This window comes from Typopeltis vanoorti, chromosome 8, assembly GCF_054136105.1.
Source record: "Typopeltis vanoorti isolate ZY-2024b chromosome 8, IOZ_Tvanoo_1.0, whole genome shotgun sequence".
NCBI lineage: Eukaryota > Metazoa > Arthropoda > Arachnida > Uropygi > Thelyphonidae > Typopeltis > Typopeltis vanoorti.
In genome coordinates this window covers 27,489,094-27,513,597 of record NC_143556.1, presented here as the reverse complement: position 1 = coordinate 27,513,597, position 24,504 = coordinate 27,489,094, and the positions used below count along the sequence as shown (strand labels likewise).

The 24,504-nt window shown below is 34.4% G+C and overlaps 1 protein-coding gene across 2 annotated transcripts in view; it reads left to right on the top strand.

Annotated features, from left to right (window-relative positions):
• LOC150103869 (ATP-binding cassette sub-family A member 2-like) overlaps positions 1–24,504 on the top strand; it is a 975,482-nt gene that overhangs the window by 132,162 nt on the left and 818,816 nt on the right. For both annotated transcript variants that reach the window (XM_090397162.1, XM_090397161.1), the window contains exon 9: positions 10,584–10,707. In XM_090397162.1, the coding sequence (XP_090253288.1) occupies positions 10,584–10,707 (124 nt within the window). The remainder of the gene's footprint in view (positions 1–10,583; positions 10,708–24,504) is intronic.

Genomic DNA, 24,504 nt, shown 5'->3' with positions numbered 1-24,504 from the left:
TTTATTTGATGTTGTCGTCCTTCAACATTGGTATTGGCCGAGAATAAAATGTGGCTGGATAGGGCACTAGCATGGACTCTGTTATAAGAAATGTCATGTTGGTGTTCTTCTAGATGGAGAGAGATGGACTTTTCTGTCTGAACATAATATAGTTTGCCGCAACTGCGAATGATTTTGTATACTCCTGGGAACTGAAGAAGGTTGTGTTTTACTTTAGGTTGACTGAGGCAAGATCGGAGTTTTGGAAAGGTGGAGAAATATGTTTTAACATTAAATTTCTTCAGGATTTTTGCCAGGTTGGGAGAAAGAGAACTTATATATGGTAAGGAGATGTAAGCTGTTGGATTTGATTGGGAGATGTAGGCTGTTGTTATCTTCATTACTATGTTGATTACATATTAAGACGATTATAGATACTTTTTGGAGAGTAACCATTATTTAAGAAAGTCCTTTTGAGGTAACCAAGTTCTTGTTGAAGTTCCTCTTCTTCTGACAAGGATCTCTCCTGATGAGCTAGTGTGGAAATAACTCCTAATTTTTGAGGGGGATGGGAGGTATCTATCAGTGTGTGTGTGTGTGTGTTGGCTTTCTAAATATAGAAATCTTGAGACCCTCCATTGTTCTAGTAAGTTTTATATCTAGAAAAGAAAGCTAAAACACCATTAACTTCTGGTTCGGATATGAAATTTATATTTTGATGAAAATTGTTTAAATGATCCAGAAAAGTTTGTAAGTTTTCTGGGCCGTGCTCCCAAATTAGGAAAATGTCGTTCATGTAACATAGCCAGATTTTGGGTTTCAGTATTTATTTATTTATTGTATGGCTTGTACACATGGTTAAAAGACAATAAGAAGATAAAACACACGAGTATAGATAATATACACATATATGATAATATAAATAAAAAAATAAGTAAAACATTTACATTCAGGCAAATACAAATATGAAATTTATGACAAGCATCAGACAGAAGATTAATCATATTTTAACATTTAGGTTTTTAATCCAGTTGATCGCCTCTGGGGGATAGGTCAAAGATATCTTTAAAGCCACCTGGATATGCCGTCAGCTCACATTCCTGTTCTATGTGGCGAATGGTTTGGGTCTCGGCTCTACAGGGACAGTGGGGATTTGGTATCGTATCCCACTTTGAAAGTAAGTCTCCACATACACCATGGCCCGTACAAATCCTGTTAGCTATTGTCCATATATTCCTGGGCAGGTCAAATCCAGATAGTTTTTAGAAGATGTTTATGTAATTACGAACTTCAGGTGATACTGCTTGGGACCACAGTACATCCCACCTACTCACCATACTGCCATTCTGGCTAAGAAGATTACGGGCAGTTTTTACGGCAGGTCTTCTAGATTTTAGTCTATTAGATAAAGCATCTGGAATAAATTCATGTATTGGGAGGTTTTGGTTATTTAAAATTCTTTTATATTCATGAAGCAAGGCTTCTTGTCATTGCAGTTCCGGAGGAGCAATATGACTCAAAGTGGAGATCCATTGTAATGGTGTACTCCTAGTGCAACCCGTTATTAAACGCAGAATGGAGTTAAGTTGAGCATCTAGTTTATTGACATGATAACTATTGAGCCAGACAGGAGCACCATACTCTGCTGCACTGTAAACTAGACCCATGGCAGTGCACTGCAGAGTTGTGGCACTTGAGCAACATATCGTACCACAAAGCTTCTGAAGTATGTTATTTCTGGTGCACACTTTAGCAGCGATATTAATCATACTGTTTATAACAGAGCTCTATTGAGAGTTATTCTCAGATATTTAGGTGTCGGATTAAACGAAATTAATGTTCCATCAGCATATATCTCTGTTTTTTGATTTACAAGTCTATTGTTGAGGTGAAAGCAAGAACATTCGGTTTTAACAGAATTTGGTGTTAATCTCAGTTTTTTATAGAACTGCCATAAAGTTGACAGATCATTTGTCATGATCATGTGGGTTTCAGCCATTTCAGAAATGGCTCTTTCCTCAAAATCTTCCAGAAAAAACATTGGCTAGCACCGGAGACAACGGGCTACCCATTACGAAACTGCTATTCTGTTTGTAGATCTTGTCTTCAAATAAGATGTTGCCTGAATCCACATAATGCACAAGTAAGGCAAAAATCTTTTAAGATAACTTGTTTTTTAAAAGACTAAGGAATTCCTGGGTTGGAACATTGGTGAATAGTGAGACTATGTCGAAGCTTACCATTCTGTTTGCTTCGTTAAGTTGGATGTTCTTGATCTTCGAGACAAAATCAGCCAAGCTCTTGATATATGAAAAGGATTTTTCAATTTCAAACACAACTACTACTTAAGACTATTACACTTTTTTATAAAATCTTTATTAAGTAGCTTTATTTTTATCCTCCTACATGTTTTGCCAATCTGTTTCTATTGGCATCCTCAGGGAATACAAATCAGTAAGCACAAAATGAAGGTTACAGACTAGGTTATAACCGATGGTTCTAAATCATACAAAAATTGGTATTGTGCGTGACAATGTGCGTGTCTCGTTAACGTGATTTATTCGTGATGACTCATGACGTAATTGTTATGAAAGTTCATTTCTTTGATGTTTAATGATCTGACAAAAGTTTTCCAAATTTCTGGTAAAATTAGACCTTGATTCTTGTTTAGGTTTTCAGTTATACGGGCGACTGTAGCTGCTTCTTTAAAGGTTCTTGAATGGTAGTTATCTTCTATGTATGGCATAAGGCTCTTATCCCACTCAATGTGATGGTTAGTAGAGGCAAAGTGGCATGAAAGGCCTGAAATGTCTTGTCTGTTATTTCTGACATATCCTATGTGTTCTTTCTTTCTCGTTTCGAAGCTTCTAGATGTCTGACCTACATAACTAATACCACATGAGCAAGGAATATTATATACTCCAGAGTATTTGTAGAATGGGTGAGGATCTTTCGGTGATCTTAAAAATTTCCGAATAGTATTGATTGGTTTGAATGCCACTCTGATCTTGTATGGTTTTAAAAGGTTAGCTAATTTTTTGGAAAGGTTGTTGACAAAAGGAATTGTAATTGTACTGATGTATTGGACGTCATCACGTAGTCCCCTCTCACCTCCTTGTGCTGACTTATTCATGGAAGATCTAGAGAAAAAAATCTTAACCCAGATCTTTCCAAAACCGAAAATTTGGTACAGATATGTAGATGACATCTTTATCATTTGGGCTCATACAAAAGAAGAACTAATGAATTACCTCAACCAAATCAATAGTTTCCACAATACCATCAAATTCACATTAGAAATGGAAAAAGATAAAAAAACTGCCATTCCTTGACATTTTAATAAAGAAACAATCCAATAATAGTATCAACCTATCTGTATACAGAAAACCTACAAATACTGGACGTTACCTCCATTTCAACTCAGCTCATCACATAGCTCAGAAACTTAGCATTATCCATAGTCTCAAGAAAAGAGCTATACAGTATACGACAGACAAGGATGACCTACTAACAGAATTAACCACAATATCCAGAGAACTTTCTTTAAATGGTTACCCTAAAAGACTCTATAACAAGATTCTATTTACTGATATACCACATCGACAACGTGATGATGTCCAATACATCAGTACAATTACAATTCCTTTTGTCAACAACCTTTCCAAAAAATTAGCTAACCTTTTAAAACCATACAAGATCAGAGTGGCATTCAAACCAATCAATACTATTCGGAAATTTTTAAGATCACCGAAAGATCCTCACCCATTCTACAAATACTCTGGAGTATATAATATTCCTTGCTCATGTGGTATTAGTTACATAGGTCAGACATCTAGAAGCTTCGAAACGAGAAAGAAAGAACACATAGGATATGTCAGAAATAACAGACAAGACATTTCAGGCCTTTCATGCCACTTTGCCTCTACTAACCATCACATTGAGTGGGATAAGAGCCTTATGCCATACATAGAAGATAACTACCATTCAAGAACCTTTAAAGAAGCAGCTACAGTCGCCCGTATAACTGAAAACCTAAACAAGAATCAAGGTCTAATTTTACCAGAAATTTGGAAAACTTTTGTCAGATCATTAAACATCAAAGAAATGAACTTTCATAACAATTACGTCATGAGTCATCACGAATAAATCACGTTAACGAGACACGCACATTGTCACGCACAATACCAATTTTTGTATGATTTAGAACCATCGGTTATAACCTAGTCTGTAACCTTCATTTTGTGCTTACTGATTTGTATTCCCTGAGGATGCCAATAGAAACAGATTGGTGAAACATGTAGGAGGATAAAAATAAAGCTACTTGATAAAGATTTTGTAAAAAAGTGTAATAGTCTTATGAATAATTGTCAAGAAAAAATTCAACACAACTACTACTTGTTCTAAACTCTGTGTTTGTCTAAAGTACAATATATTTTTTAAATGTTTTTTCACCATGGTACCGTATTCACCTGACGAAGTCTGCATTTCCGATGAAACTAGTAGTGAAACCTTATTAAATCTCTTATATATTTTTCTTGGTGTTTAAGTCAGTTAATAATTATAAACATGTCATTAAACCGAGTCAATTATTCTGTAAATAAATAAATAAATACACACACATGTTATTAAAAATACTATTTAAGTATGCACAACTAATTTCATCTTCATAGAAGACTTCTTCAGGTGCATTACAAGAGGGAACAACCAACAAAAAATTTCGAAAGAACAAAAAAAAAAAAAAAATCTATACATTAAAGTATTAGCATATTAGCATTTGAAGCTGTTCAGTGTATCTCCATATTGTTGGGTGTGTGCGTGCGTTCAATATTTCGTGAATGCCAAAGTTGGATGGCAGTAGTCTGAAAGATTAGAACTGAGGTTGGCATTAAGATGTATTTGATTGAGGGCAATTTCTTTGAATTCCACAGTTCTTCTTTCCAGTTCATCATAGCATCGAAAGATATATTCAGATTTGTCCCCTAAGACTGGATGAATGAAGTTTTGCATTAGCATCAGCAGAATTCAGGAAATGGTTTGACAAAGCACTAGTGCTGGTTCTGCCGTTTGTGACGTGCCTTTTATGTTCCTCAAGATGTAATTTGATGGATTTTTTCATCTGGCCACAATAAGGTTTATTGCAGTTGCACCAAATTTGGTAAACACTAGGATATTTTAGGTTGTCATGTGTTCATTTGGGCCTACTGAGCAAGGAACATAGTTTCAGAAGAGGAGTGAAAGAAGTCCGGATGTTGTATTTTTTAAGAACTTTGGCCAAGATTGGCGATATATTGCATACTACCATATATTAGTTCCTTATAAACTCTGTTCCTTGCTACATACTAGAAATACTACATACTACCATATATCAGTTCCTTATATAAATTCCGTTCCTTGCTCAGTAGGGCCAAATAAAAACATAACAACCTGAAATATCCCAGTGTTTACCAAATTTGATGCAACTGCAATAAACCTTATTTTGGCCAGACGAAAAATCTATCTACTTATGTCTTGAGGAACATAAAAGAGATGTCAGACTACTACTGTTGACCGAAAACGTTACCAATAACATAAACAGTCAATTAACACATTTTTTGTATAGTATGTATGTATTATATACTATATTCTTACAATAAAGTAAGCCAGAGAAGAAATTTTATTAAAGAAAATCATAAGAAAGTGAAAATACATGTACAGTACTGTATTGCACTTATCAATACCATAAGATTACATCGTCTGTTTACAAGATGAATCGTATGTCTGTCGGTACCTACATCAATAGTCTTATATGATACAAAACACTGTAGATGTTATATGTATTACTAACACTAGACTTCAAAAATGAAAAGATAACTTGAAAAAGAAATTATTCATATTTATTTACAGGTATAATGATTCATGCATTGATATTGAAGCAACAGATGATTGCTTTATGGTAGCCTAGTGCAATCGATAGGATAGCTTCACAGTAGCCTAGCCTATACACTAATGAATGAATCATCATACAATTTTTATTTGATGCTAATTAATTAATTTAACTAATTAATAACAGTTAATTTCATACAGTTTTCATTTAACACTCCATCTTTACGTTTGTTTACATTCCTCTCGACTGGAAATGGCCCTGTAGGTCTGTAAGCGTTTGTGTATGTATGTTCAAACCCACATTCTTTAAGGGTCAACTGTATATAAAAAATATATCCATCCATCCATCAGTGGTTCTAACAGGCACTTAAGTGCCCATGACCTTCCAACTATTCTTAGACTTTTCAACCGTAAACTCAAGGATAAGGTGGTTAGCCCTATGCCATAAAAAAAAAAACATATATTTATTTATATAAAATTATAAATTATATGAAGAAAAGAATATATTTTGAATGTGTTTAGAATGAAGCTGAAAATTCACTCACCATTTGTTTCTGACAACCTCCTGTGGCCCAGTGAGCAAGTGGAAGAAAATCATGAATTCATCAAAAACTTATTTTGAAAAACCCCAAACCAGGAAATTACATTGTGACTGCTTTTTTTTGTCTGTTCCCAAATCAGTTGGCCATAACTTTTGTCCAGCACTACTACTATGTCTATTGCAAAAAAAAACAACCATTCTTTGATGGAGCTTGGATAACCTTGTCAATTTCAGTGCTTGAAAAAACACAGATTTGCCTTATTTTATACAAAAAAAAAAAATATCGTATTCTTCCATCCTTACCTTTGACAACACCCAGATCTCTAGGTAAGATGAGATCCCTCTCTCTCTCTCTCTCTCTCTCTCTCTCTCTCTCTCTCTCTCTCTCTCTCTTTCTTTTTAAAGTTTAAAAATAAGACTGTTTTTTAAAAGTCCTCCTGACAAGGTTGTGTTTCACCTTCTTTTCCCCACCCCTGTTCTCCCCCCCTCTTAAGTGGAGACGGAATGTAAACCTGTTGTTAGTAGTTAGACTAGTAAGCATTGGCAGTTTACTAAAATTATTTATGTATTGCTTTATAATTATTCTGTGATCTTTGTTAAGGAGAAATAATGCTATTGTCGTGACGTTGTTCTCTTCATGTTCGAATCCGCCATCTTGTTTAAGTCACTTTCATAAAATAAAATACAACTAATTGTAAATTGATCACCAGTCCAAAGGTAGAGAAATTTCTATTATACTGTGCCACTCTATCCTTAGATAAGTCTATATAAAACAGTAGGATCAATTCAAAGTTAGTTAGCAATCTCCTCATTCATTCTGGCCGAAGTATTTGCTTTCTACCTGGGATTCCCGCAAGATTCGAATTTTTGTGAACGGTGCAATAAAAAGGAATTCAGGCAAACACAATAATTAGATTAACAAAATGAAACATTTAATATAATCTATATAACACATACATAAATTTTACTTCTAATTTTAAACAATAGAAACAAGTTAAACATTAGGTCAATTCACTCACATTAGTTCAATCTTCCAAACTTTCACATACACTTTCTCAGTTTCTGAGTCACGAAGTTCCTACAATTAATTAAACATAATAGAACTTCTTATCTAATCAGTTTCCACACATTTCTCAGCCATGCTATAAGCACAAAAATATCACAGGCACTAATAACTGTAAATATCTCTCAAGCAATTCTTATCTTCAATTCTCAATTTCCAAGAATTTCCACAGTTAAAGTTAGGTTAAACGTAGCGTAACTAACACTCAATTCTTTATGCATTGAAATAAATCAATATGACAGTCCTTACCAGAAACAGTTCCTAGTACATCAATCACGTTGTGAGTATACTTTCAAAATATACTTATTATTCTTAAAAACACATCTATAAGACTTCTCCACAGTTATAACTAAAACACTATTAATCACGCTTCACAACTCTAGATATCAACTGTAGGGTACTTTAATTATCCTTGTTACCACACATTAACTAATTAAACACTGTGCAGTTCTCCTTAGGGCAAATTAGAAATAAGTCGCAATTCTAGACTAACTGGAGTTATTCAGAATTCTTCACTGAACGTCCAGTCTTTTATATTATCCGATTACGGCATTAATTTCTTGTTATTATTACTGCTGACTTCACCTTCAGCTAACTATAAGATTCGCTTCGTTCTTGCTCGCTTGTAAATATTATCCCTTTTGACTTCTTCCCTTGAGAACCTTTCATTTACTTCCACTTCACTCGTCTATACCCTTGCTTCCTCTCGCTTCAAAATTTCCGTTCCTTCTCCTGTTACCTTTTATTTTATTTTTTTTTTATTATTCTCCTTCTCGAAGCTCACGCTCTGTTCCACTCGCGCTCGTTTACTTCATGCGTTTCCATGACAACAAATAAACGTAAACATTTTTGTTAATGTTACATAAGGCTGTACCACTACATTGAGTTAATAAAAACACAATAAATAGAATATTAGAGCCACTTAATCAACTCTTTCATTTCGCATACAGATAACTATAATAAAATTCACGTTACAATAGATATATAAGTTACAATAAATTATACACATATTATTGTTTAATTAATTAATAGCTGATTAAATTCAGAATAAATACTTAAATAATAATTCTTAAATAAGGATTAATGAATAACTTTTATACAAGTCATGATTAATATATAATAAACAATGTTAAATGTGAATGAAAAAAACAAAATACACAATATAGTTTCATTCACAGTTTAACACTATAAATGAAACGTTAATAAATGCTCTTATATTTCATGATATAAATGCCAGCCTGTTTGGCTGAGTGGTTAGCATATCTGCTTTCCAGCCAAAAGGCTGTGGGTTTGAATCCTGCCGTGAGCATGGATGTTTGACTGTGAAAATATTAGTGGTGGTCAATGATAGATGGCATTGACGTAAATGATGACGGTAGTTGTGGTTGGTGTAGTCGTCGAGATGGAGAGTTGTAGTGTAGGTACTCTCCCTCGATGAGTCTTGGACTGCCTGGAGGTGTTATGTAATAGTAATAAATAGCCATTTTTTATGCAAGTCTCTCCCAAGAAAGATTGTAAACTTATCAGTTATGTAGTACTCTGTGTAGATTATATGTAAGATAATGTGCCTATTCTAGAGATCTACAGATTATGGAACTTTTTAAGTAACTTGTTGGTGGTGGTCTCACACTGGGCAATGAAAATTGTCAATCACCTAAAAGATTAATCATTATATCAAGTTTTCTTAATGCATTTCCATTTATAATAAGATGGGCTTTAATAAGCAGTTTTAATGCTGTATGCACTGAAGTGCCATTGAATTAGGGATAGGATATGCTATGTAAATTCTGTACTGCAACTCCCACATTTGCGTGCATGCATAGCTGAAACTGTGGGTTATACTTAGCTGTCAGCAGTGGCTTACCCAAGCATTTGTCATGAGAAGTGTAATCAGAAAGGGGTTTTGATTTAGATGCATTTGACAGAGGGCAGATCGTAGGTGCCTGACGGATGGGTTACTTGATCTCTGAAATTGTTAAGGAACTTGGATTTTCTCATATGGCAGTTTTAAGAATGTTCCGGGAATATGAAAATTCCGGCAAAAAAATACAAACACCTGGACAAACTGTAAAGGGCAACCAGCCTTGAATGATCTTGGGCTCCGCCATCTGACTTGCATCATACAGACCAATAGAAGCCTTCTCCCATCTGAATGAGGGTTCCAGCCAGAAAGTCAGTGCAAGGATTATGCAACATTCACTTCGTCCTCTTGGCTTTGGGAGCCACCAACCTATGAGAGTCCAACTTCTAATGGCATGACACCAGGCTGAATGCCTTGCCTGGGCTAAAGAACATCAAAACTGGACAATTGAAAATTGGCAGTGTGCAGCCTGGAGTGATGAATCATGATTTAAACTTCATAGTACTGATAGGAGACTGAGGATATGGCACCAACCCATGAAGCCATGGAGATCTTGCATGTCAAGCTGGAACAACTGTACAAGCTGGTGGTGGCTCAGTGATAGCATGGGGTGTCTTCAGTTGGACATCTTTGGGAACTTTGGTACATGTACCAATGACTCTCAGTGCATCTCACTAAGTGGAACTCATGGTCAATAATTTATACCCATTTATGTCCATCATGCATCCCAATAGAGATGGTGTCTACGAGCAAGACAACTGTTCATCTCACAGGTCTAGGTAGGCTACTGCTTGATTCCAGGAGCATTCTGTTGACTTTGAAATAATGATGTGGCCACCTAGAAGCCCTGATTTAAATCCCATTGAAAATCTTTGGAATGCTGTCGAACAGAGTGTTTGGGCCCATGTCCCATCGTCGCTGAACTTGAGAAAATTGTGGACATGTTTGGAGGGTGCATGGATCATCATACCCTTGTCATGTGGCAGCCATTATCAGGACCTGAGGGGTTCCCACACATTACTAGTAATGTGTTCCCACACATTACTAGGTAGCTATCTCTACTTCAATGGCACTTCAGTGTATTTTGAAATAGTACTGTATTTCCATTATGTTATTTCATTCTTGTAAAAATTTGGTGCCTAAACTAAAGACAACATTTTTTATGTATCTTTCTTATTATTAATAAGCTACGATAAGATTTTTATTAACATTTCAAAAGTGTTAATATCTTAATTATTAGCTCTTAAATAGTTTATTATGTTTTTGATATTTTTTAGATAAAAAAGCCAAAACCTCAGTATGGATTGCTACGTATATGGCTAGGAATGCAAAAGACTATCTGTGGAAAAGAGAGCAACTTGTCACAGACACTGCCGGCTGATGATATTGATTTAGATTTAGGTATGTTTGGGTGTGTGCTATATATCCACCATATTCTTTACTTTCTTAAATAATATGTTTATTGTTACCCCTCCTGCATAAACTAAATATTGTTTTTTATTTCAGATCCTTCCATAGTTTTTGACACGTTCATGTTGGGGCAATTGGAACTCTCATTTGGCAAGAGAAATCCCCCCCACCCCCACCACCACCACAATTTTTGTTTGCATATCAGCAAACATCCCACATATCACAATGAGGTTCTTTAATTGTAACATGATCTGCGTGAGGAGAAGGAACAAATGTGTTTGTTTTATGATATATTTGAAAGCGATAGTTATGGCAAAATGCTGTATTCAATTGGTATATTTCAATTACCAAAAGGTGTAATTATGTGAATCATCATTAATGAGTCATGTGAGAATGGAAAATATAAGAGAAAGAGAAAAAGGATAGGTGTGTGTGTGTATAGAGATACTGTCATTACTGGCAAATGAATTATTAATAACTGACATTTGTGATATTATGTCTGTGTCTTTCCGATAAGTTGCTGGGTAGAGCAAAAAAAAATCTCAAATCCTTCTCATCATAATTTTTTTTTGTTGGTGTTGTTTTGCTTTTTATTTTTAATTATGCCCATCATAAATGCACACATGTATGTCTAGAGTTCATAGGATCACATGTGTGCATTTATAATGGACATAATAAAAAACAAAACAACACCAACAAAAAAAAATATGATGAGAGGGAATGAGATTTCTTTGCAAAACTAACCAGTAAACAGCTGTTGTATACATTTAACACCATTCAGTAAATAACTATAGCAGTCTAATCCAGTAAACGTATAATGTTGAACAGGTGATTCATATGGGTGTGGCACAAATACGTGTGGGATGATAGAGAAGCAAATCGTCAGCAAGTCTATTGATGTTTGATATATCAAACATTAATAGATCAAGTCATCACATTGTTTACATCCTGGCACTGCAATGGTGGTAAACAAGCATTTTTGATCCAGGAGCAGACTGTGGATTAACTAGTAAGAGCCAAAGTAAGAGACTCAGAAACCTTCCCAGACATTACTATTCCACTATACTAGATGACATAGTAATCCCTGGAGGGTTCACAAATGAAATTTCAAAAAGATTGGCTGCTGTTTTGGAGACTAATGAGGCAAATATACTTGAAATGCTCTGGGAGAGAATCAAGGATATAATATGGGATACTTCCAAGAACTATCTAGGCCCAGTTAAAAGATCAGGAGATCCATGGTTATCAAAGCCAATATGTGATCTAATCAAGAGCAGGTAGATGGACAAACAAAGATGAAGTCAGAAAATATATTAATCAGAACAAGGACAGATGTTATGATAAGAAATGCATAGAGATAATGCTGCAGATGAAGAGGCACAATCACAAAAGGATGTTTGGGTTAGTTTGTGAGCTGAAGCACAAGTTTAAACCCAAATTGAATGCTATGAAGGACAGTATGAGGCAGTAATGGAAGAACACGAGATCATATAGATGGAAAGGGTACTGCGAAGAACTGTACAGCAGAGAGGATGAAGAAAATTTTAGAAGAGGCACCCTCCCACCATCATCCCTTTCTAGGAGAATCTTGAGTTTGAAAGAGCATTAAAGTGCTTAACCCTCCAACCAGCTACGACGTATATATACTTCCAGCTAAATCTGGATACGATTCAATACACCTGTTGAAAGAACATGGATAAGAAGTGCAATTTGGCTGTTTTGTCCTTTAGAAGCTGCGATAATCCTTCATGCTGTAGAGAACACTTAAACAGATTATCTCGCAAAGCTCAGTCTCAGTTCTCTATAACAAGGAACACATTTTTTTGTTTTAAGCTGGGCAACTGGACTCTTGTTTATATCAGAGAGACTAAAAATATAGAAATTATTTTTATTTTCTCTTTTTATTGTACAGTTTATAATTCCAGGATAAAATATAAATCCCTGCATACTTTCTTCACTTAAATATTGCATTACCTTGCAGAACCAATGTTTAATGTTTTTGTGCTAATTTTGTCTAATCGCTTACTCGACAGAACATTTTCTTTGTTTTCGAAGAAATAAATTCACGATAATTATTTGAAATATTGTTTAAAAAAAAAAAAAACTGTCTTCCGACGTTAATCAAGAACGTCGGAAGACAGTTCTTGATTAACATGTTATCTTTGTTCAAAATCATATTTCGGAGAATAATTCATAGATTTCAAATATGCCTATTATAAGATTTTTTTTTTTGTAAATAAGAATACGGTTTGCTGAAACTTTGTCTATTAAATTTTCATAGCAGTGTATGCCACAGATTAGAAATTTTCAAAGTAGTACGAATATTTTTTTTATTACAAAACAGCAAAGGTTGATAAAGAATATTTGTGCCACAATAACGTTTGACAGATTGAATAATATTATTGCATTATTTCTTTTCTCCTGTGGGAGAAAAATGGTAAAATGTCACTCGTATAATTATAGCAGATTTTCTATTGGCAAAAATGATAAGAAAATAATCATTTGCACTTTCATTTCAAAACACAAAGAAAGAACATTGTAAATTCACCCAATGAAAAAAGAAAATACTACATATTTTTCTTCTCTTATTATCTGTTTTTTTTTTGTAGTAGAAAGAAGAAATTACTGCACATATTTCTTTTGTCAATACAAGAGTTCAAAAATCTGTAAATTTGATTACATTATAGCTGATAGAGAATTCATGCCAGAAAAAATATTTATGTAAGAGTTCTAACATCAGCAGATATAATGACATTTTCTTCTAGTTTAGATACATGACATTATTCAAGTAGTTAAAAACTTTTGCTACTGTTTTACACTAAACTGTATGAGCATGTTCCTGAAGTGATTTATGCTTGTAACAATTGCCTGCAGAAATATTATTGAAAAGAAATATTGAAATTATTGAAAAAATTATTGAAAAGAAAAGAAAACTATAAACAGAAATATTATTGAAAAGAAAATGAAGGAGTTTGAGAACAGGAATCAAACCTTGGAGATTCACTCGCAAACTCTGAAGGAAACATTGATTGATTCTGCCAGAGAGGCATGTGGTGAGGTTGTGTGCAAGGATAAAAAAATCAGAACTCCCTGGTGGACACAGGAAGTTAAAGAGGCAGTGAAGGAAAAGAAGAAAGCTTATCAAAAATTCCTGGCAAATAAGTCAACTTTTACTCTTACAGAATACAGAGACAAATGTAAGAAAGCTAAACAATGTGTAAAATTAGCCAAACAAAAGTCATGGGAAGACTTTGGCAAGAATATAGAAAATAAATATCAAGAAGGTGGCAAAATATTCTGGAGGTTGTTGAAGAAGCTTAGGAATGGAGGAAAGAGTGCTGTAAAAGGAATTAGAGATGATAAAGGTGAAATGAAAACAGGAGAAAAAGATATCCTTGAAGTATGGAGTAATTACTTTGAAAAACTGCTAAATGAAACAAGCAGTGATGACAGCACAGTGATAAAAAACACTGACCAGGCATGCAGTCAGGAATACATATCCATACTTGAAGTAGAAAAAGCCATCAACGGCTTGAAATGTGGAAAGGCAGCAGGAGTAGATGATATTCGACCAGAAATGCTGAAGTATGGTGGTATAAGAGTCTTACAGTGGCTGCACTACATAGTTCAGAAAGCCTGGACAGAGGGACGAATTCCCGATGATTGGAGTAGAGCTCTCATAGTACCCATATATAAAAAGGGAAATAAAACTGAATGTGAGAATTACAGAGGTATTTCCCTACTGAGTGTTCCTGGCAAGATCTATGCAAGTATACTTGAGAAACGGTTGAGAAGAATTGTGGAAGAAAAGCTTGGTGAAGAACAAGCTGGATTCAGGCCAAATAGAGGCTGTCAGGATCAGATCTTCACTTTACGACAAATAGTCGAGAAAGCATGGGAATATAACAAAGATCTGTATTTAAGTTTTGTCGATTTGGAAAAGGCATATGACAAGGTGCGTCCGCGCGGTTAGCCTAGTGGCTTTGCGCTTCGCAACCATATGCCTGGGGAAGGAGTGTCCTAGGTTCGATTCCCGTCGGAGACGTGAGGAGCTGAAGGATCTTCCTCAGCCATAGCCAAGTTAGCCGGTCTTGGGCGCGGGCAGTAGGGTTTTTTCCGCCAGTTTATCTGGTGTTTTTCATCCCGCAAGCAGGCAAACCGGACCCTTGAACACACAGTGATACAGTCAAGAATACCTTGAGGCATAGGAGTGACCATTCTATCCTTGTATTTCGGTTACGAAATCCAAGCATGCTTGGAAGGTTGTGGGCCTTAAAGGCCTGTTAAAGCCATTGGGATAGATATGACAAGGTGCCAAGAGAGAAGCTATTCAATACGCTGCAGTTATATGGTGTCAATGGGGCATTATATCAAGCAATACTTAGTCTTTATTTGAGTTGTGAGTCAGCAGTTAGAATTGAAGGAAGTACAGGAAGATGGTTTAATGTTAAATCTGGTGTGAGACAAGGATGTACATTATCCCCTCTGTTATTCATTATCTATATGGATCACATTATGAAGGAATGTGGTATTAAACCTGATATCAAAATTGGAGATGTTAATGTCAGCTCTTTGCTTTATGCGGATGATGTTATACTTCTAAATAAATCCGCTACAAGTCTGCAAGATTCTTTGACTAAATTGAATAGCTGTTGTAATAGATATGGTATGAAGGTCAGCAATAAAAAGACAAAGATAATGAAAATAGGCAGAATCATTGAAAATGTCAACTGTGTTGTGAATGGAGAACCTGTGGAACAAGTAAAACATTTCAGCTACTTAGGCACAATTTTTACTGAAGATGGTAAACTAAATATAGAAATAGACAACAGAATCAGCAAAGCTGGTATCGTGGGAAGTCAATTGAATAAATTCATATGGAATAAGAAAGAAATTAGTCATAACACTAAATTAGCTGTATACAAGACAGTGTTCAAACCAATTTTAACTTATGGATCTGAGAGCTGGGTCAGAAGTAAAACACTTGACCAAAGACTAGAGACCGCAGATATGAGAGTCCTGAGAAAGATTAGAGGCGTGAACAGATGGCATCAATGGCAATATCATATTAAAAATGAGGATATTAGGAAAGAACTTGACATTGTCAGCATCCAGGAATGCGTTAGCAGAGCTAATCTCAGATGGTATGGTCACTTAAATAGAATGGGAGAGGAAAGATTAGCAAAACAAGTGTTCTCTGCCAGGTTGGCAGGAAAACGACCCAGAGGAAGACCAAGATATAGGTGGATTGATATGGTACAAAGTGCCTTAGACGATAGAAATATAAGATCTGATAATGTTGGAGTCTTGACAAGTAACAGACTGATTTGGAGGAAAATTGTAGATAGGAAGTTAGTAATGATGTAATTTTTTCATGTAGTACTGTCATATCCTGTACATCCCTTGAGGGTACATGGCAGGAATTTGATGATGATGATGAACAATTGCCTGCAGATTGAATAGGTCTAACTTCCCCCCCCTCAATCCAAAAAATAAATGATTATGTAATTAACAAGAAACAAGACATTTTTGCTTGAGGCAATTTAGTGTGACTTCTCGGAAACTTTCTCTCTTGTATTTCTCAAAAGCAGTAAGAGTAATCTAAGACTTTTAGTTTTTCTTCCAGCTAAGAGGATTATTGTCTAGCATTTCTAAGACTGATTTCAGAAATAGCAACTAGCAGAAGTAGAAGTAGTAATATTTAGAATTTTTTTTTTTTTTAAAAAAAAGAAAGAAACAAAAATAACACAACTGAACTTTCTTTTGTGTGGTATGCATAAACAGGTTTACATAAAGAAAATATAGCATAGTATTTTTAAATCTTGGAATAATTTCAGCAGACTGCTGAAAAGCTGATTTCAGGTGCAAAGAAAGAGTACAGAATTAGAAGCTTCGAATATACAACAAAATTATTGCTTTATTTCTTTTGTCAAAATGGTAAACTGAAATAAGAGATTTTGAATACTGTCTGAAAGCATTCAAACCAGTAGAAATGTAAATAGTTATGTAACTGAGTCCCAGGAGAAGGGGGGGGGGGGGAGTTGCAGTAAAAAAATCTTAAAAATGAGATAAATTTCGAATCATTCCATACAAGATATCCTTCCTGTTATATTTTCAACATATCTACAGTGGTTAATCACTGGATATTATAGTAATGTGCATCCTACAAAAAAAAAAAAAAACAAAAAAAAAATTAAGTGGATATTGAAATACCACATTATTTCTTAGCCGAATAAGAAACTCAAAGATAGGAAATCTATTTTATTATTTATTTATTCGGCTAAGAAATAATGTGGTATTCAATATCCATTTAATTTTGAATAATTTTACTTCACCGAAATGAAGCCTGTTGGTTCTTATTTCAGTAAAAAAAAAAAACTGTTGGAATAGTCTCTGATAAAAATACCATTGGATATAAAATTTTTGATACTAAAAAAGACACAATCGGAAACTGAGTAATGCAGTTTACAATAATTTGTTGTTCATAAAAAATAAAAATAAATAAAAAAGAAAAAGTTCCTAAAATTTAAATGTGACAATTCCATATAAAGGTACTTTCCAAAGAAAGAATGCAAAATGGCATATTTATTTCACTAAATGTTATTTAAAAATATAAATATTTGACAAAATATGTTAAATGCAAACAAACATTTGAAAATTTGCAAAAAAAAATCTATTTTGTCAGCAAAGTGATGGAAATTTACTATTACTAAAATATATTCATTGCAAAGGCTGATCTGTGGTCATTTCAGGATTGATTATTTATTTTGGCAGATGTGAAACTCATTTTTATTTTTGGAAAGAGACAATAAATAAATTGTGCATCAAAAAAAATCCAATCAATATCCTAATACAGTAAAGGAAATTCCAAGTAATACATGCAAAGTGAAGTGACACAAAAGCCGCTCCACCACAGTTAATGGCTCTAAAATCGCCATTAAGGGATTAATGGTGGCGGAGGGTAAATACTTGATAAAAGGTAGAGCGCCGATGAAGTTTTGATCCATGAAAAAATGCTGGGGGGTGGTCTGGCTATTTCATCCACCTTGGCCGGTAGGAGGGTTAATGCAGGTAGAGTTAAGGTGCTTAATCCAGGAAGAGTTAATTAAGGCAACAGAATGATGGAGGAATAAGAGATTGATTATACATAGGAACATAGATTGATTGTAAGAATATATGTATTACAATCAATCTATGTTCCTAAGTATAGGAACATAGATTGATTGTAAGAATATAGGCAGCAGGAGTATTGCCTAGAGACTGGAAGGAGTTGGTATTTGTACTACTGCATAAAAATGGAGATTCTGCAATTCTGCCTAAAGATTATTCTAAATAGAATTGAGACCAAAGTTGTGGCCGACATTTCCAAGGAACAGACAGATTTCAGGAAAAGCAAAGGTACCAGAGATCAAGTCCTTTACCTAAGGCACATCAAAGTATGTGGGAGACATTCCTTTGGGAATGTGTTTCAGAGACTACTCAGAACTTTTGGCTGTGTTCAGCATATGAAACTGTGGGGAGGGTAATGAAGTAATGGGAAGGGGAGTTCCCTCACCAAATTCAATTTGATAGCTAACTTGTACAGCAACAAGGTAAGAACAAGTGTTTGATGAAGTAATTGGCTTCATTTAGGCAAGAATGTCTACTTTATGAATGTCAGCATAAATACTACAGTATTTATGCTGTAAGACTGGATACATGTAGCACTGGATGAACTGAAAATGGGAATAAGGATAGGTGGCAGATTGGTTTGGCAATCTGAGATATGCCAATGATACAATATTATTGTTACATGAGCAACTCCATGGAGTCCATAGGCTTATTGAGGGAGGCCCTAAACACTATGACAAACACTGACCAACATTCACACAATATCTCTCATTCTTTGCTTTGAACTCATTCACTGATATGACATCTACAACAAACTGGCAACCTGTTTCAATCATTCACCACTCTCCAAGCATAAAACTAGTGCTCACACCCTCGCTAATCACATTCTACTTCAGTTTCCGGGGAGGACCTTTAGTTCTTCCCTGTGAAAGTTCTGTACTGAAAATTTCTTCTGTATCAGTTTTTATAAAAATCTTTAAAGTAATTTCTTGTCTGTTATATCACCCCTTTTCCATCTATCAGTCAATTTCTGTAACCCATAAATCTTCAAGCTGTCCTCATAAGGGACATTCCATAGACCTGCTGCCAACTTGGTCACTCACTTCTGGATCCTCTTCACTTTTTCGCATCCCTGTGAATGAAACCAGCCGAATAACCAGGTGCATAGTAGATCAGATGGGTCTTATCACGAGGTTTAATAACCTCTTTATCTCTGCTTGTTGAACTATTCTTCAGCAATCAGTAAGTATCCTATGAGTGTTTTAGCCATTTTTTCAATATGCCTTCTGAACTTCAGCACCATGTTTGCTAACATCCTCAATCCATAGCTTCATCAACTTCCTAGAGTATGCATTTCCATCAATGTAATACACAGTTGGTAATCCCAAAATGCATTACTTTATACTTTGCCACATTAATTAAACTGATAGCCATTCTTTTTTGTTCATGCTGCCATTCTGTTTAAATCATCCTACAAGATTTCAATTATTATCTGTACTGATTATTGCTCTGCCTAATTTTTCATCAGCAGTGAGCTGAATATTTCTTGTCAGATCATTCTCTGTATCCTTAATTTACAAATTAAATAGCATTGGCCCAATTACATAGCCATGTGGCACACTGCCAGTTACAGGCTTTCTGCTGGATTCTACTCCTGCATAAAGTACTATTTGATCTCCTCTGTCTAAAACTTCTCTGTGATGACAGAGAAGAGCAAGTATGAATCCTGCAGAGTTAATGAGATCAGAAAGAACAGAGGACTTAAACTCAACCATAGTAAGATGAAGATCATCATTCTTCCAAGAAGTATATATAGAGACTGTTCTGAGCAACAGAAACAAGTGTACCTTATTGGAGAAATAATCAAGGTCAGCAAATTTGAGTACTTTGGATCCATTATTAATGTGATGGATTGCTGTTCAGAAGACATTAGAATAAAATTAGCAATGATTAGAATAATAATTAGAGAATTAAATAAAAAGTCTGTAAGGATAGATCTGTCAATACAAGAACAAAGCTGAGTATTCTGGATATACGAGGATGGTCTGAAAAGTTCTTGGCCTAACAATGAAAAAACGAATGTATAATTTCAAAATTATTTTTATTTTTTAACATAATCTCCCTTAAGACTAATACATTTATTCCAGCGATACTCCAGCGCAATTATCCCGTCCCTTTAGTGGTTCTCAGTAAGATCTGCAAAATACCCCTCTACAGCTGCAATCTCCTCTTGATTCAAAGTTTTAGTTTTGGGAAGAGATAGAAGTCAGAGGGAGCTAAATCTGGGGAATAGGGTGGATGTTCCAACAATTCATAGTGCAGATCCCTTAATTTTTCCATTGCCAAAACACTTTTGTGGGCATGTGCATTGTCCTGATGAAAGATGATTTTTTTCTTCTACAGACCGGGTCTTTTTTCTCACGAATTATTTCGTTTAGTCTGGTTAAAAGATTGGAATAATATTCTCTGGTTATTGTTTTACGCTTTTAAAGATAATTAATAAACAAAATGACTTTTGTTATGGAAACTGGAGACTCCATGAATAGAAGAGTGCTACAGGATATCATGACAAAATTATGCTTTCCTGAGGCGTGATCATCTCTTTCCTAAGTGAAAGAGACGATTATTTGGTAGGTACAAATTGAACAGGTAACAAGTGTGATATGTGAGAAGATAATGAAAGAGTTGCTGTTACAAGTAAATAAGAAGAGGAGAGAGAAAAAAGATTGTGAGTCTGCTGCTATTGTATGATAGAGGTGAGCCTAAAGAAGGGGCCTGTTATATTTTTATGAGCTTGATTTGATTCAAATATGTTATTCTCCACCTATATCCAAATTTGTTATATTAACAACAGCCATGGAGTAAGATAACAATATGTTTAATTTTATTTTTTGTTGGTTAGAATGTTTTAGATTCATTCCTGTGATGGTGCATTGACTTCAGGATGAACATGTTGTGTTCTAAAGAATGAAGCTCAATGATAAAAAAAAAAATTAAAATATTTACCACAAACATATAATTATATACAACAGATAATACATACAAAGAATAATTAAATGGCAATTTTAAGAATTACATAAATGAGTTCAGTAATATTCTCTCATACAATGACTTTCACAGTTAATTCAATATTGAGAGAGAACACAAAATATTTTAAACAAACTGAATATAGCATTTAACTAAGAGTTCTGTAGTCTTATTTGGCCATGTGGAAATTTCTTTTATAGTATCTGTTTCATCACTGTTCAAAATATCTTCCTTTATTTATTTATTTGTTCTCACTCATTCAGTCTGTCTCTTAAATTCCTTAACCTTCCAAACGGCCAGGATGTCTATAGACGTCCAACTAAATCTGGATATGATTCAGCCCATCTGTTTAAAGAACCAGGGTAAGAAGTGCAATTTGACCATCCTGTCCATTAGAAGGTATGATAAACTCTGATGCTGAAGAGAACAGTTAATCGGATTATCTCACATTCGTAGCTACCTCTCAGTTGTCTATAACAAGAAACCCACATCCTTGTTCTCTGCTGGTCAACTGGATTTTAGTTATATAGGATAGACTAAAAATAGAGAAATTATTTATATTTTTGTTTTATCTTTTTATTATACAATACAATTTTAATTTCTGGACAAAATAAAGGTCTTGCATAATTTCTTCACTTAAATATTGCCTTACCTTGGAGAACCAATTTCATTTTTAATTTTTTTGCACAAATTTTTTTTTAATCGCTTTCTAGACAAAACATTATTCTTTGTTCTCGAAGAAATTAATTCACGATAATTATTTGAAATATTCTTTTAAAAAAAGAAAAGAAAACTGGCTGCCAACGTTCCAGATTATATTATTTTTATATTTGTACAAAACCATCGAAATCGAATAATACTTCACAGATTTCCTTTAGGACACGCTGGAGCAACTTTGCTTTATAGAGAATAACATGAAATTCTTTAATCATATCACTAAATTTTTCTTTATATTATATAGTAATCTACTGTTCTTTGTACTTTGACTTTCTTGGTTTCCCTGTATAATTGGTCATTACAAAATGAAATTAACGGTTATAGATATTTACTTCATAATTCAGATATTTTATTCTCCAATTTTTAAAGTAAGCGATACATTTGCTTATTTTTATCATTCAAAATATGTATATCAAATGCATCAAATGTAAAATTTAATTTCCTTTCACAATACAAATGAACTTTATTTCGACTTTGATAGCATTACCCCCCTCCCTCCTGTTGCAACATTACCAGACACCCAAAAGCTGTTATGAAACATAGGTACAGTTTTTATTTCATTCATGATTTTTCCATAATAATTGTTCCACATAACGTTTAATTTTTTCAACACAGAAACTAAGTTTTGATTATTATAAATTTGCAAATTATAAATAAGAAAATATACATATTATTTCCCTATTATTATAAATCAAGAAGTTATGTGACGTTGGCTAATAGGGGAAATTAATATTTAAAAACACTGTCATCCTACAAATGCAATATCAGAATATGCCTCGAATGTCTGCTAATCAATCAGAAAGATGGAAAAACAGAACAAGGAATTTCTGCCTGTAAAATATTCAGTTATTGCACGAGGTACTTTAGTTTGCTGCCTTCTGGGCATGTTCTTTTGATCTGGTTCCCAGTGGTGGTGGTGGGGGGACAGGAGTTGGTAATCTCCGTTAGTCTACAACTTGTTACTGGGCAGAAAGGAATATTAGAAAGTATACCCAATATACAATTCATTTGTGAGATGGCAAGCAAGAGCAGCAACAGCAATAGCAGTAAATTTTTTCAAGATAATTATCAAATAATTTAGAATAAAAGTGAAACTGATCACTATAAATAAAGAAATCATTTTTGGCATAAATACTTTATCAGCCTGTAAAAGAAATGTCAGTTTTGCTGTGTTAGGATATCTGAACAACAGAAAACGAAACAAGATATTCTTGCTTGAGGCAATTTAGTGCGACTTCTAGGAAACTTTCTGTCTTGTGCTTCTCAAAAGAGTAATCCAAGACTTTTAGCTTTTCTTTTCCTCTAGGTAAGAGGATTATTGTCCAGCATTTCTAAGACGTATTTCAGAAATATCAATCAGCAGAAATGAAGTAGTAATATTTAGATTTTTTTTTTTTAAAAAAAGTAACAGAAATAACACAATTGAAATTTCTTTGTGTGGGTTTTACATATTGAAAATACAGCATAGTATTTCTGAATCTTAGAATAATTTCAGCAGACCACTGATTTCAGATTCAAAGAAAGAGTACAGAATTAGAAGCTTTGATATACAACAATATTATTGCTTTATTTCTTTTGTCAAAACAGTAAACTGAATTAAGAGATTTTGAATACTGTCTGAAAGCTTTCAAAGCTATAGAAATTTAAAGTAGTTATGCAACTCAGTTCCAGGACAGGAGGGGGGGGGGGGATTTGCATTAAAAAATCCTACAAATGAGCATAAATTTTTAATCATTCCATACAGTATATCCTTCCTATTATATTTTCAACATATCTACTACATCCTACAAAAAAAAAAAAAAAAAACCTCTGTTGCAATTTTCAGCAAAAGAAGGCGGCGAAGAGTCTCTGATAAAATACCATTAGGTATAAATTTTTCATACTAAAAAAGATACAATATCGGAAACCGAGTAATGCAGTTTATAATCATTTGTTGTTCATAAAAAAAACAATAAAAACAATCGTTCCTGAAATTGAAATGTGACAATCCATATAAAGGTATTTTGCAAAGAAAGAAAGAAAGCAAAATGTCATATTTATTTCACTAAATGTTATTTAAAAATATAAATATTTGACAAAATATTTTAAACGTAAACAAACATTTGCAAATTCGCGAAAAAGAATCTATACTCTCTCAGTAAAGTGGAGGAAATTAACTCAGTAACACAGTAACCGAGAATGAAATGATGAAGCTATCATTCTCCTAAAAGTCCTGATGGTGCCCTCTAGCGGGCTAAGTAGGTGTTCTTGGCCATTGGGTTGAAGGTCTGCTGATGTAAACCTCCAAAATTTGGGGCAGTCTCATACAACCAAATTTGTTGAGGTTTGGAGAGTTTTTTAGGGCTGAGGCTGATTCCATAAATAGTCTTTCAAATTTGTATTTGCTACAGTGTATTACTGTAGCTTTCTTCCACCGTATTCAGTGGCGTGTATCCAGAGTATGGTCTGCAAGACCAGAATGGCTGTACTTGTGAAAACGTAGTCCTTGTGTTCAGAAATTCTGATATTCTCTGTCCTGCCTGTTCGGCCAAAGTAAGACAGTTTACAGCTGCAAGGGACCTGGTATACACCAGGTAGGTCTAGGGGAAGTGGTTGGTCTTTAGTGGAGCAGATAAGGGATAACAATTTTCTGTGTGGTCTGTAACAGGTCAGGTCATGTTTTTTTAAGATTTTGGTAATTTTTTCCGAGGTGCCTCAGATGTAGGGAATAGTGATGGATTTAGAATAATCCTTGTTGTGGAGGGGGGGGGTGTTGTGGTTTGTAAGCTTCAATATTTTTTGGATTTTTTTTTGGGGGGGGGTAGCCATTGGCTGAGAAAGTGTTGAGGATGTGATTTAGCTTGGTGTTTAGGGCCATGTCGTTAGAACAGATTAGTTTAGCCCTGTTGTATAGTGTTTTCACCACTCCATATTGTTGTGAGGGGAGGTGGTGGG